Genomic DNA, 15997 nt, shown 5'->3' with positions numbered 1-15997 from the left:
AGCTGCTAGAAATAGAAAATTAACAAACGGCAAGTGGTCAATGTGACCCTGCAACAGAAGGTATCAGATTGCTGCCAGAAGAGAGGCTTGGGGAGTCACTGCTGATGTGGTTATCCCTGCCCATGGCAGGGGGGTTAGAACTAGATGATCTTTGAGATCCCTTCCAACCCTAACCATTCTATGATGTGCTGATGACACCCCAGTGCAGTCAGCAGCAGCCCCTGTAACCACGCAGGGGCCAACAGCATCCCCAGAGAGGGCCACTCCAACCCACTGGCCTCACAGCTGCTAGTCACTGGGTACATGTCAGTGCAAGACATAACGGATGAAAGGAACAAGTAACATCACTGCAGCCCATGACCCACGAGCAGAACAGTAAAAACAGGCAGTGGTGTCTCCCACCACGGCATGGGCAAGGGCATGACCGAGCCGAAGCAGGGGGCTCAGCAGCATCGCCTGCCTCACGGACACCCGAGGGGTTCAGGCTCCCTTCATGCCACCCGTGAGACTCGAAGCCTTATTGAGGTTGTCAGGGGAATTGTTCCAGTAAAATTATGTAGGGTGAGAGCAGAGAGGGGAAAAAAAAAAAAGAAGCTTTTTGCAGTGCTAGGATATCATGATGCACCTGAGAAGCAACAGGGAAATCAATGAATTCATGTTAGGACGATTAATAAGCACAAGAGTAAGCCATATCATAATGCTCCTCTATGCTGTTTTTAAAAAAAAAAAAAAAAAAGACAAGAAAAACAAACAGCACTACTAAACAGAAAAAAAAATCTGTGAAATTCAGTGTTGAGGGTTGAACTGTTCTTTAATCATGCTTGCAGACATGAAGATAGCATAGGCACTGCTGCAATACATAGAGCATCAACACGGGGCTTTGAAAACAGAGCTCAGCTGCAGCAGAGTTTAAATTACTAGTAAAATAAAAATCCTACATCAAACTCCAGAAACCTTCAAGTTTTGTTTGAAAGCACAATCTGACTTCAGAAAGTAATAAAGAAATGGGGCTGGCATGCACATTGAGCAATCCAGATCTCCTGCTGACCTCTTACCAATAGCTCCCATGTATCACACAGCCTCCCAGATTCCACTCTTCAATCCCATGATCAGGGTTGGCATGGCAGGCTGGCAGAGTGACAACCCACCATAAACCAGATCTTTCTCAAAGAACAATAGCCAGCAACACTGAAAAGCCATGACACCATGCTGGACAAATGTAGCCCCACAGGCAAAAGCACTGCATGTGAGACTGGTTCCTGTGTCATCTCTTCCAGTAAAAACTCCCAAGTTGGAGCTTTTGGAAAGACACTAGGGATTCCTTCAGATCTCATATGAATCAAATGCTGGTGCAACTGAATTTCAGATATGTATACCTTAAGAAGTGTTAGATGTTAAACTTACAAATGTTTTTCCTGGTTCTGTACCTTCTAGGTGCAAAGCATCTCCTAAAAGCCCGACCTTGCAAGCAGTGAGTAGAGGCCCCGGCACAGCTGCTGCGTGCTGCAGGTTCAGTTGTCAACAGACGCAGCCAAGAGAGCGGTGCACCTCTCTCAGACGTGCCGGCAGATCACTTCGGTCATGAGCAAGACTGAGGCTGTAAGCCTGTTTGCTTCTTCCCAGTCGAGGAAAGACTAGACATTAGCCTCGAAATTTTGTTAATAGCCAGAAGGTTTTTAATTGTATAAAGTTTTGAATACCACAGAGCGGGTGCAGTTCAGTCTTTGAGAGACTGGCAGGTGTTAAGCTGCAAACTCCTAGAAATCCAAAAGATGACAACCCTTAAATGCAGAGGTTTTTCCCCTCAGGCCATTCTTCCCCATTATGCATGTACTGTACAGAAACTTGAAAGCAGAAAATAAGGCTATTACTCAGAAAATAAAGCTACTACTCTGCAGCAAGCCGCTCAAGAGGACATATGGCATCAGATCATTATTACCCAGCTGGACTGAGTTAAAGATAATGAAACTAATTAATTAACTCAAGGTACAGACCCTGCCTACAAGAGGCAGGCCATTTCCTCCTGGCTGCGGAAGATGCAATAGCGTCCTTGGTGCTGCAGCCCAGGCTGGTGAGCAACAACTGGTGACCCCGATGTGATACATCCGAGACCCTGGGAAGCCCCGACTCCCTCGCCGGAGCCGAGAGCCCGAGCCAAAAGAGCCGGAGCCAGAGCGGGAGCCCAAGCGAGAGTCCTTTGGAGAAGAAGGTAAAGCCGCAAGCCCCGACGTGGTATTTGCAGGAGGGAAGCGTGCTGGAGTTGGATGAACGGACCGGGTCTCTGCTCACCTTAAAGCCTTTGTGAAAACAAAAATTGTAAAACAAAAAGGGGGAATTATGGCAACCAATCATTATTAGCCAGCTGGACTGAGTTAAAGATAATGAACTAATTAACTAACTCAAGGTACCGATCCTGCCTACCAGAGGCAGGCCATTTCCTCCTGGCTGCGGAAGATGCAACAGCGTCCTTGGTGCTGCAGCCCAGGCTGGTAAGCAACAATGACATACTTTTGGGGAAAAAAAATGTTGTAAATATACTTAGTAATAATTTATTATTCATTTAGGAATTGTCTCCCTATATACTAAACAACTGTGATTTGGGTGGGACGAAGGAAGGCAACGACAAAGCATAAAACCAACCCATCCTTTAGTTTTAGAAAATTATGCCAGAAGTATCCATAGGAAGATTAAAAAGTCTCCACACAACAACTTTCAGAAGTGGAAACACACAAGCTGCATTTTTGGTGGGTTGTTGGGGTTTAGATTTCATAGATTTTCTAGGTTGGAAAAGACCTTAGAGATCATCCAGTCCAACTGTCCCTAATCTCCCATTAAACCATATCCCTAAGTAGTTCATCCACCCTTTTCTTAAACACATCCAGGGATGGGGACTCAACCACCTCCCTGGGCAGCCTATTCCAGTGGCTGACAACCCTTTCAGAGAAGAAATTCTGTCTAACATCCAACCTGAATCTCCCCTGACTAAGCTTATACCCATTTCCTCTTGTCCTATCACCCATCACTAATGTAAAGAGCCCTTCCCCCACCTCCCCACCATCCCTTCTCAAGTATTTGTAGGCTGTAATCAGGTCTCCCCTCAGCCTCCTCTTCTCCAGGCTAAACAGCCCCAACTCCCTCAGCCGCTCCCCATAAGTTTTATTTTCCAGCCCCTTGACCAGTTTAGTCGCCCTTCTTTGGACTCGCTCCAGGAGCTCAATATCTCTCAAAGCGAGGGGCCCAAAACTGGACACAATATTCCAGGTGCGGCCTCACCAGTGCCGAGTACAGGGGCAGGATCACTTCCCTATTCCTGCTGGTCACACTATTCTTGATACATGCCAGTATCCCATTGGCCTTTTAGGCCACCTGGGCACACTGCTGGCTCATATCAAGCCAGTAGTCACCAACACCCTCAGGTCCTTCTCCACCAGGCAGCTCTCCAGCCACTCTTCCTCGAGCCTATAGCGATGTTTGGGGTTTTTATACCCCAAGTGAAGGACTCTGCACTTGGCCTTATTAAAGCTCATGCCATTGGCCTCAGCCCAACGATCCAGTCTGTTCAAATCCCTCTGAAGGGCCTCCCTACCCTCGAGCAGATCGACACAGCCTCCCAGCTTGGTGTCGTCCGCAAATTTACTGAGGGTACATTCAATCCCCTCATCCAGGTCATTGATAAAGATGTTAAAGAGAACCGGATCCAGCACTGAGCCCTGGGGAACCCCACTGGTGACCGGCCTCCAGCCGGATTTAGCCCCATTTACCACCACTCTTTGGGCCCGGCCATCCAGCCAGTTTTTAACCCAAAGGAGGGTGTGCCTATCCAGACCAGCAGTTACCAGTTTCTCAACCAGAACACTATGAGAAACTGTATCAAAGGCTTTACTGAGGTCAAGGAAAACTACATCCACAGCCCTTCCCTCCTCAACCAGGCGGGTCACCCCATCATAGAAGGTGATCAGGTTTGATTAGCAAGACCTGCCTTTCATAAACCCATGTTGACTGGGCCTGATCACCCAGTTAACCTGTATGTTTAGGTTGTTTGAGGTTTGTTGGTTTTTTTTTTTGGGGGGGGGAGGGGTTGGAGGCAGTGTTTTGGTTTGGTTTGGTATTTTATTTTATTTTTAAACTAGTAGTTCTTGACTCTGATTACTGTGTCTCAGTGTGAGCTTCTGGGTCACCGCATGCCTTCTTTGTAGCCAAGAGGGCTGGGAAGCTCTAGGAGCAGTATCGAGTATGAGTCTCCCCTTTTTACTGCAGTCCAAAGAGAAACCACGCACCTCATTAGTGCTCCTTCAAGCGCCTTTCTACTCCACAGAAGGAAGCTTCTCTTCCGTTCCTCCAGCATCAGCCAGTTTCACATCAGAAACTGCCAGTCTTCGCTTCCCTCCAGGGAGATGGTAACGTCATGCTTAGCTGCTAAAAATCAAAGCTGCAGCTTTGCCTGGGCACAACACTAAGGAGGAGTTGGGAGACAGAACACAGGAATCCAACACCATGCTGCCCTACAGGGACCATAAAGAGGTCTCTACAAAACGCAGACAAAATAGAAAACCGCTTCCTTCCAAAAAAAGCTTCGCTATTTATATTAAAAAAAATTACAAGGAAAAATGAAGGAAAAAACTTTCTCCTGCAGCTTAGAATTAGAGCTGTGATGCTGCCTGTTAGTACATGAAAGCCCACTATGGAAGCAGGATTCACGTTAATAAAGTCTCCAAATGAACAGTACATATCCACAGTGATTTTAATAGTACAGCTTCTGAATCTTACACTGTCATATCTGAAGTAAAGAGATTGTAATTGATTTATTAGCTACAAATATAAATTATACCTGGATTTTCTGGGGTTTTTAAGAATAAAAAAGTACCATGTGTTCAATCTTCCAAAGTTAGAATCACAAGGGGAAAGACGATCATCATGTGAAAGCTGTCAGGAATACACAAATAGATCATTTACATGCAAGATGACATGACGAGTCCTTAAAAATCAGACTCCTTCAAAACCGTTCAAACAATTGTCGCTACCAATTGTACTAACACACCATTTGCCTTCAGAGCCCTCGAAAACAGGCAAGTCTTCCTCCATAATTTCACTCACATTCCCATTTTCATACACACAGCCTCCTAGAAACCTTTAATGGTCAGAAGACTTGTTTTTTTCAGATACACTATTTCATCTGTTCATTGTTTGACTTTTCCTTTCTGGTGAACTGCAAGCACTTCGTATTCCTCAGTTTGCTGGAGCGAACAATCCCTCCCCTTTTCCTACGTCACGTCAATGGTTCAGGCACAACAACCAGATTTTGTCCTTTTTGCTGGCTTGTAGTCAGTAATGTCTACAGTTTGCGGTGGCCCCTCAGCTTTCTGTCGGACAATTATTGGGACTACCATCTCAAACACAGTTTCAAAGAGGTAGTCCACCTTGTATCCTGTTTTTGCACTGGTCTCAAAGCACATTTTCTCAGCTGCTGGAACATCCTTCTCATCTAGCATTTTGTATTTCAGTATCTTTTTATAGAGCGCAATTGCATCCTCTGCACGGACTTGTTTTCGCACCTTCGAGCCACAGCTGGCAACCGGCTTCTCAGGTCTATTTTCATCCGGTGGTAAAGCACAGTCATCAGTGAGGTCAACTTTATTTCCAACAATAGCAAAAATGCAGTCAGCACTCGCACTATCCGTCAGTGCCAAGAATCTCTCTTCCAGCTCCGTCAGGCTTTGGAGGCTGTTCACATCATACGTGAGGATCACAGCAGCTGCTCCTCTGCAGTACATAGACCCGAGGCCATGAAACTGCTCCCGTCCTGGCAAAGGTTTAAACACAACAAAAAGTTAGCGTGCTGGAAGCTACGTTAGTAACTGAGTAAAAGAGTTTTAGGAACTTTAAGCCAATTTCACAAGTTTGGATAGAGCACTGAAGGTAAAAAAAACCCACAAATGTGTTATTTGCAGCATTTCCATTTTTTCCTTAAGAGTGCAACAGTACTACAGAACAGCTCAGCTCACTGCTTGTTCAATTTCAGAGCAGGGAATCTATAAAGACAAGTGAGTGAGTATGACACAGGATTCACAGTTGCAGAAAGCAAAAAAAAAAGTTTGCTTTTTCATTAAATTGTATACTAGTTTATTTACGTCATATGAACAACTACCCTGTTTGCATCCACAGATGGCCCATTCCACCTATTCAACCATTTATAAATAAAAAATAAGTTCTAGCAGAATTTGAAACAGTAGAACTTATTACTCCTATAAATTCAGTACACAATTTCAAGCACATCCAGTTCAGAAATCTGGATCAAAGTCAGTAATCATCTTCTTCCTAGGTTTTGAAGGATTTTGTAAGCAATTTAGTCCTATGCCACATGCTATTGGCTTTACAGGAAAAGATTTGTTGTCTTTAATGCTGCTGTATATAGCCTGTATCAATATGCATCCATCTCACCACAAGTACTCACACTTTTTTTTCAGAATATGAACCACACACAATGTAAAGAACTCTTAACTAGATTTTAAGAGTAATTTACATTTTAAGTTGCCCTGACCATCACTCAATAACTCAACAGTTAGTGACAGAGTATTTCTCCCTCCTCGTGATTCAGCCAGTATCTACCAGCACTTCCCACTAAGCCTTGACAATCTCCTTCAAATTCATTTCTTGGAACACAAAATTTACTTTTTTTTAAATTCTGGGAAGTAAACAATGTTCTTCAATAGTTGCAAAAGGACTAAGGGAAATGAGGCAGAAGACAGACAAACAGTGTTTTCCTTTCCTGTCGAGAACTGCAATTTTCCCAAAATACCTGCTACACGTAGAATTTGCTATAGCACATTGACTTTACTCCCCAAAATTCCATTGAGAAAAAGATAAAACACATTAGAAGTCAACCAGCCATCAGAGTCAGCCTTAGGTCACTACAGAATAAAAGTGTGACTGAATAAAGGGGGCAAAGAAGGATAAAAAAAAGCCAACTACGCTCTTCTGAGCATTTAAGAATCAACTCCTTTTGTACAGTCTCTTTGCACAGAGCCTCCATTTATAGAAAATTTGGAAGTGATTGGGTTACATTAATTTTCTGCACAAAGCTACTGACCACCATGAGTTACAGCGTCATGAAACCCTTGTAAACAACTGTGGAATAGGAAAGGCAGAATAAATTCATGCTGAAAAGTACAGCTCAATGTGTATCAGGAAAACACATCTGCATATGAACATGCACACTGTGAAAGTAACTTGGAGCCTATCACCAGTCGGGAACAGAACTTCAAATAGATCTCTGAGTCAGTGTAGTAAGTCCTTTGACAAACTTCAGGACACTACTCCACGGTGGCCAGAAGAGAGACAGTGTTCATCGTTGTCAGTAAAACATAACTGGAAAACATCAAGCTAGAACATGAAATTCAAGGCTCGCAACACCTTTAACACTTAGTGAAACTCCAGCAACTGCCCAAGAAATACATTTGAAAAGGTGCAGAGTATACTATAAAGAGGTTTAAAGGAAGCTGGTGAGAATGCTCAGAAGTATGCATAACTTTTGCATGGGGAAGAATTGTGGGATTTCTCAGGCTGGTGAATAATTGAAAAAAGGTATAAACAGATGTCTCTAAATTCATGCCTAGTACAGAGAAAGTAACCCAGAAACAACTATTTACTTTCTCATAACGCAGAAAATGAGGATTTCCCATAAAAAAAAAAAATCATGCATGTAGTTTAAATACTTTCCTACACAGCAAATAATTGGCATTAAGTGTTATATGACATTGCAGAGGTCAAAAAATCAATGAATAGAGTTCCAAAAACATTAGACAAAGTTTATGGAGAATTGCTTCTGTGCAGTTTCGTATAACCTCTAATTTGTTTTCCTCCAGTAAAAGAAATTCTTTAACCAATGATCTGGAAGGTAGGAAAAAAAAAGGAGGGGGAGGAATAGTTATGCTCTTGTTTTGGAACACTGGGTAAGGGCAAGGGAGATTGGGGTGTAGGGGAGGGAGCTTTTATACCTTTTCCTCAAATCTCATGTTCAAATTTGTGCTTTCAGTTGCACTGCAAGTGAGTTTTTAAGTCTCCAATTTTTCAGTAGATGTTCCATGACCTACTTTGTTTTTATCCAAATCCTGATTATACTGAGGTCTGGAAACCACAATGGAACACATATCCTCCTTCGTTCTCCCCCCTCCAGATGGCTAAAATACAAAATCCAGCCCCCAAAATTTGCTACAGCAACAGAGTACTAGAACAATCATATTACTTGTCTTACGGAATTTGTATGCTAATCCAATCTTGCACAGCATATTATAAACCATGACATTTTTACATTAACTACAAACTGGCTACTTCTACAACTAAGATATTGTTGAAAAGGAGAAAGAAGGAGTAAGAAGAATGTACCTTGCATAAGGGATTAATTATGTCAGAGGAATTATGGATAGTCTCTCTTGTTCACCCACACAGCACAATCTACATGCAGAAAAAATGCATAATTTATTTTTGCAGCACAGTTTCCTTGTACAGACCACTTCTAGCACTTAAGGGCTGGAAAAACCCTAGATGTGGAAACCCCCCAAAACTACACAAAGTATTTCAATTAGTACATGTCCTCAAGGTGTCAAGCAAAATAGCATCAGACTTTACAGTGAAAACCATATTGCATGAAAACAGCCATCCCCTTCTTATGGACAATTATTTCTTTCTCTGGATCCATCTAGTCCTGCTAAAACTATGTACCTTTTAACACAGTTAGCTAAATTAAACGGTAAACCCTGAATCCAAGAATTAAACAATTTCGCCCTTTCAAAAATTAAGGGTAACAGGCAAATTACCAAATAATTTGCAATCAAAGGAATTGCAAGAACCAAATCAACCACAAAGTCACAACATTAGGGAAATTTCTTAAAGCCAAGCAAGCAAAAACTAATTTCCATGTTTCTTTTCATGTTAGTATTTTGCCTTATTTACAGCAGTTCAACAACCCTACAGCCATATCACTACCTGCAGCACCATTAGCTTTTCAGGGGCTCTTCCAGTAAGTACATGAAGTCCTGCTGGAGTCTTCACCCGCTCAGGAGCACCACAGCCAACAAGCGTTTTCAAATTCCTAAGATGGTTGTCATAAACAAATTGAAGAATTTTGAGCCAAATGGACCTCAGTACCATAAAGTTCATAAGAAATCCAAGGGAGAAAGAAGGGAAAAGTAGACCTTGCCAGAGGCCAGCCTGATAAATAAGCAAGGTTAGTTTTAAATTGTGTTGAGACTTGAACTTAAGGCCTAGGCTTTGGTCTAGACAGTGTCCTACAGCACACTGATCTCTCAACTGGAAGGCAACAGCCCAGGCGAACGCTGAAATGATGGAACCACAGCCTGACCAAGCTCTTCACTTCCCAGCTCCCAGTAGTGGGATCCACTGACAAGCAGCAGTGTTAACCACTGCCTCAATCTCCTCCTTGGAGCTCTCCTGCCCACTGTCCCTGGGAATGGCATCCAAAGTAGCCTGTGAAGTTGCTGTTGATGCTTACGAGAGTAAAAGATTTCCTTCAGCCAGATTTGAATGTTCCTTACCAATCACCTCTTCAAAGGCTTTCACCACAATTTCTTAAGTAGCATAACTTCCCACACACACTCTTTCAAGAAATCCTCTACCAGAAGAACAAGTTTTAAATCTCGCAGTGTTGATGACATACAAGAATGCAAAACAGACTGTTACTTTAAGTCCTGAGGGAATAAAACATTACAAATACTAAAGAGCTAAAAAAGATATTTTTTTCCAGAAAGTACTGAAAAAAGTACTGTTGTTACTCTGGTACCACAGTCTGAGCAGGGTCCTAAATTCTGGGTTCCTAAAGTAAATATGTAGTGTGGAACAGTACACAAAAATGAGCAACAGAAGCACATTAACATTGCATTAAAAATTAATAAGAGTACAAAATTGTCCAGAAAGTTCTCAGACCATAAACCGGGTATCTTCCAAAGATTTTCACTGTAATTTAAGCAGGATTGTAATCTGAACAGTAGAGCGGAATTAACACAAACACAAGGTATCAGCTAGGTTTTGCCTTTCAAATGTTGCTTCTCCCTTGTAAGAGAGTCTGAATTTGAGTGTACATGAAGAGAGATAGGAACTGTGCCCTAAGGAAATAGACAAAACAGGAAAGAAAAGAGAAAGTATGACACCTGTGACACAGCACAGAAATCAGTATTAGAAAGAAACAAGAGCTGAAGATTCAGCTGCAGTGGACGAAGGTTCAAATGGTGACCCTGATGCTCTTGAGTTACCTCAGTGGGAACATCTGCGTGATCACAAGAGCAAAAAAAGTTCCTTTTTAAGGAACAGCATTTCCTTCTGTTTGCAGACACAGCAGTGAAGTTGTGACCCTTTAAAGGACATTATGGGAAACAATTTTGCTAGGAACTGAGATTTCTGTTTGTGCACATACATCAAGATCATACTGACTATCAAAGAGCAAACAATAAAGGTCCCTGGAGGTTTCAGGAAAATTCCTCTGTCCACATGTGAGTCAGGCTGTAAAATTTTGACACTGATGAAGTCAGAGTTCTTCATTACCTTGTTCAGCATTGATATTTATTTCTTCTAGGTGGCTTTATCACATTTCCCTTGAAGTAAGGAGTTTTAATAAGAACCGGACTATGCCTGTGGTTACCTGGGGATAAAAACAAAGCTCTCCATCCCAAAGGATTAACATGAAGGACGTAAGTAGGAATTAGTGGAAAGAAATGAGTCAGAAAGCACTGGAGAGCTCAATTTTTACATATCCAGGAGCTGTCTGAATACGTGATTTCCCAATCCACTATAAAAATGCCAGCATTTGGATTTCCTCCAGGATAAAATTCCGTGTAGAATAAGAGTTCTGGGAGAGGGAAAAAAAAAACAACAACCAAACTCGAAACCAAAAAACTCACACCCCCCCCCACCCCCCCAAAAAAAACCCAACCATCAAAACAATTACAGCTTAGGAACTAGAAAATTAATTTAAGCTCCACCTTCACCCAATATTATACATTCACCACGCTATGTTAGAGAATATACTTGTGATACTAAAGTTTTGGAATGCCACAGACCTCTAGCTCTACTAAAAATAAAGATGACATTCATTTTGTTTATACTCATTACTTAGATACGAATCAATATTCAAAGCATGAACTGTGCCTTATTTCAGGAGCTTCTATTTAAGTTATTAAAATTAGATATCAATGTCTTGGCCAAAGCAGAACATAACATAAACATAGGAAAGTACTGATTTTAATACCCAAAGGGCTTCACTTTCATGTTCTAAAGTAGAAAGAACTACACCTGGAAGAAGAAAATAACAGCCACATGGGTTAAATGAACAAAGGAAAATTCTTTAATACAGCTCTCCGAAGAAAAATCATCAAAACCAGTCAGTCAAGAAAGCAGGCTCAATGTAATATGACTGGGACAAGCTTACTCCATTTCTAAATGCAACTTACTGACATTTGTTAACTCAAGTATCTCTGTCTCATCGTAAAAGATCTAAAATGGCAAGAGAGATCATATCTCCCTTAAATTTATGTACTTCTTGACTTAATGAACAAATATTTTCAGTTCTGAAGGAGTTTGAAATTCTCAAGACCCAGCAAACATCCCCACTCTACAAATGTGAATTGGTTTAGTTTTGTGAAGCTCCTTCTGCAAAGCAGCAGTTCAGTGTGAGCAAGAAAGCCACATGAACAGGAGGAATCATTCACTTCTCGCTTAGGCAAGACAAGAAATCATAATAAAACTGAGCCCTGTCCTTCAGTCAGCTTTAATTATCATGCTACAAATATCACACCCCCACTAATAAATGTTTTACTTAGACACAAAAATCGATGACTGGAAAGACTAGAACTTATCCACTGCATAATCGTTATCTATGACTTACTTAAATGTCGTCAGATCTGGTCTCAGAAAATGAGGGTTATTCAAAAACACTTTCACAGCAAATAGAAACAATGCATCTTCAGTCTGTAAAGCGTTTTTCTTTTCACTCCAGTTTAAAAGATAAAACCACATAAAAGCACCACCGTGTTGTATTCATGGTTTCTTCTTCTCACCAACACACACGCACTTCATGTCATAGACGTTATCCACAAGCTTCTGTCCAAAGTTACTAAGATTCAAGCCAACACCATTTAGGTATTTACACTGTTGCTTTTATATAGCTAAAGGATATATACTGCATGAGCTCTTCTCCTTCTCCCCTAGAAGCTGGCATTCAGGAAGACAGATATTCTCAGGACGTATTTTTCGAGCGCTACAAGTATCTTCCCATAAAAAAAAGGATCACAATATTCAAACCGAGGCAAGTCCCAGACTCAGAGGAACCAACGATGTATTTGAACTGCCTGCCACAGATGAGAAAGCCTTGCAAACCATCAACAGTGAAGCAGAAGATTCTTTCTAATACATTTAATTCCATGGCATTTGAATGAAAGGCAGATCTCAAGAGTTCAGTGTGCTGTTATAATACAGGAGGAACGTAATGCTTTTTTCCTGATCTGAAAGTGGCATTACATTGTGTCACTATAATCTAGTCCCCGCTGAATTCACATGCAGAAATCTTATACAATCTACTAGCAGATTACAGAATAGAATTCTATCAATCCTTAAAATACTCAGTTCAATAGATCTGATTTTGTCTGAACAGCCCAATAAGTTACTGGAGAAAATCCAACTATTTATCTAACTGGAAGCAGAGAGAGGTTTTGATGAAACAGAAAATGCTTTGGCACTATAATTTCAAATTTATGAGCTGTGGTACCATAGTACGACTTTTATCCTGAGAGATTAAGCTGCATCCTTCTGTGTAAATAAAAATATTAAAAAGAAATTTTTTAAAAGTCTATTAAACTACCACCAGTAATCCAGCAGTGTCTGAGATAAAACATATCCAAGATATATGTAAACTGTGTTATCAGGGAATCTAAATTTTGACAGGAATCAAAAATGAGGAAAAACACACAGCAATGAATAAACAAAGGGCCATTTGGAAGAACTAATTCTTAAATACAATTTTTAAAAAGAGCCTAAATCTTATTTTATCTTCAGAGGATAACCACTTGTCCCTTACAAACTTATGATAGAGGAGAAGCTCTGATAGTACTCAGGAAAAACTGGATGAGAGTATTACCAAGCGTCAAGGCCTACTACTGGGGATTCTGTTTCCAATGCAACATGCAAGGGAAAAAGTAAAACTCACCCTTTATTTCCATTCCTTTACGTAACAAAACCTAAATCCTTTCAGGCATCTATATTAGCTATTAACATTCTGCCAGGAGAAGACAACTACCCCCGGAAGGCTAGTCCACACCAGCAACCACCGGTGTGCATTAAGAAAAGCAACTCACTCTTACTTCCCTTGGTTTAGTTAAAGACACTAAAACCACAAATCATGTATTTCTACACCCTACTGCATTTCACAAAAAATAAAACAAACAAACAAAAAAACCCTAGACCTGGAAACAGATATGGAAAGCAGGACAAAGACGGAAAAATAATAAGTTTTTAAAGAGCACAATGACAAACTACAGAGAAAAGAAAAAGCAAACTCAAAAAAACACCACCACCACACCCTGTATCCTATATGAGGTTTTATTCTTTTTGCTTGTTCTAATACAAAGGCAACATATGAATTCAATTTTTGAGTTGTAATCACCACCAGTATAGCTGGGAAAGGAATCAGTTCAGAATCTTTACAAACAAAAAGAATCACTAGAAGGCATCTGAAACAAAGAAAAAGGGGGCGTTTACTTACTGGAAATGGAAATTCCACTACACTCTATACCCAAGAACAGTAATACATTTGATGAAAGAGCTATATTCAGATTTCTTTTAGCCTACTTCTTCCCCCTCCCGTTTAAGTATAACCACCAAACTAAAAATAACAGGCAAGCCATAAATAAGGTTTACAGGACATGTTTCAACAGGGACCAACAAATACGAAGTTCGTAAAAGATTTTGCCCTAAAATTCTAGCCACTTAACTTGCCTTCTGAAAGATGAGCCTTCCCTTAATAGGATTGATAACTAAACTAGCCGTAATGATCTGTCTATTTCTTTAGAGATCCACACTTATTCCTAGTTTACAGCCTTTTCAAAAGGAAAGTCACCTTAACAGCCAGCTAAAACAAATGACAGCAGCAACTACTATTAATTTGTTTCTTCTTTTACTGTTTTCATCGGTAAAAAGTGCTCATAATTCTACTTTGGCTGTGTTTCCTTTATAAATTTTTTGCCATACACATCCAGAGCAATTATAGCACAACCCATTCAAGACAGCCCTGATTGGCGGGGGAACAGTCCCCTTCATGCCCCCATCCTTCCCCAGAACAGTTTTCCCTAATTGAACTTGAACTATACCAATAGGTCAAGAAGTTTGAATTGACTCTTTAATCGCTGTTAAAACACCAGTTCCATTAACATTCCAAAAGTGATACTTTGGCACAACTCACATAAAACAATTGTTCCAAAGAAGTTCATTTAAATGGGCCTTTTATCGTTAGGACAAATAGTGCACTGAGAAGTTATGTAAGATTAATGTCAGCGTGGTGTACTGAGCGTCACATGCCAAACCCCCCCGCAAGACGTGGTTAACGATCTACAAGATCATTTGAGCGTTATCTGAAGATGACAGCTTGTTGCAACACATTTTTCTTCAGCAAATTCATTTTCACAGAATCACAGAATGTTAGGGATTGGAAGGGACCTCAAAGGATCATCTAGCCCAATCCCCCTGCCGGAGCAGAACCATCTAGATCAGATCACACAAGAACGCGTCCAGGCGGGTTTTGAACATCTCCGGAGAAGGAGACTCCACAACCCCTCTGGGCAGCCTGTTCCAGCGTTCTGTTACCCTTACTGGGAAGAAGTTCTTCCTCATGTTTAAGCGGAACCTCCTGTGTCCCAGCTTATATCCATTTCCCCTTGTCCTATCATTGGATGCCACTGAGAAGAGCCTGGCTCCATCCTCATGGCAGTCACCCTTTGCATATTTATAAACATTAATGAGGTCCCCCCTCAGTCTCCTCTTCTCCAAGATAAAGAGACCCAGGTCCCTCAGCCTTTCCTCATAAGGGAGATGCTCCACACCCTTAACCATCTTTGTGGCCCTGCGCTGGACTCTCTCCAGCAGTTCCTTGTCCTTCTTGAACTGAGGGGCCCAGAACTGGACACAATATTCCAGATGCGGCCTCACCAGGGCAGAGTAGAGGGGGAGGAGAACCTCTCTCGACCTACTAACCACACCCCTTCTAATACACCCCAGGATGCCATTGGCCTTCTTGGCCACAAGGGCACATTGCTGGCTCATGGTCATCCTGCTCTCCACCAGGACCCTCAGAGGTCCTTTTCCCCTGTGCTGTTCCCCAACAGTTCAGTTCCTAACTTGTACTGGTACATGGGCTTGTTCTTACCCAGATGCAAGACTCTACATTTGCCCTTGTTGTATTTCATTAAATTTCTCTCCGCCCAACTCTCCAGCCTGTCCAGGTCTCTCTGAATGGCAGCACAGCCTTCAGGTGTGTCAGCCACTCCTCCCAGTTTAGTGTCATCAGCAAACTTGCTGACCATGCACTCTATTCCCTCATCCAAGTCATTGATGAATATGTTGAAAAATACTGGTCCCAGTACTGACCCTTGAGGGACTCCACTGGATACAGGCCTCCAACTGGACTCTGTCCCATTGACCACTACTCTCTGGCTTCTATCCTTCAGCCAGTTCACAATCCACCTCACCACCTGATCATCCAGACCACACTTCCTCAGTTTAGCTGTGAGGATGCTGTGGGAGACTGTGTCAAATGCCTTACTGAAGTCAAGATAGACCACATCTGCTGCTCTACCATCATCCACCCACTGGGTGATGTCCTCATAAAAGGCTATCAGGTTTGTCAAGCATGACTTCCCCTTAGTGAAGCCATGCTGACTGCCCCTAATGACCCTCTTATCCTTGATACGCCTAGAGACAGCACCAAGGATAAGTTGTTCCA

At 41.7% G+C, this 15997-nt stretch overlaps 1 protein-coding gene across 1 annotated transcript in view; it reads right to left on the bottom strand.

The window, feature by feature from the left end:
- Positions 1–4797: 4797 nt before the first annotated feature.
- The window catches only part of RAB20 (RAB20, member RAS oncogene family), a 29829-nt gene continuing 18629 nt past the window's right edge, over positions 4798–15997 (bottom strand). Inside the window, exon 2 of the mRNA XM_086610831.1 lies at positions 4798–5800. Coding sequence (XP_086466957.1) covers positions 5280–5800 — 521 coding nt within the window. The 3' untranslated portion in view covers positions 4798–5279. The remainder of the gene's footprint in view (positions 5801–15997) is intronic.

The sequence above is a fragment of the Tauraco erythrolophus genome, chromosome 1, assembly GCF_009769465.1.
Source record: "Tauraco erythrolophus isolate bTauEry1 chromosome 1, bTauEry1.pri, whole genome shotgun sequence".
Classification (NCBI taxonomy): Eukaryota; Metazoa; Chordata; class Aves; order Musophagiformes; family Musophagidae; genus Tauraco; species Tauraco erythrolophus.
This window is presented reverse-complemented; position numbering and strand designations above follow the sequence as displayed.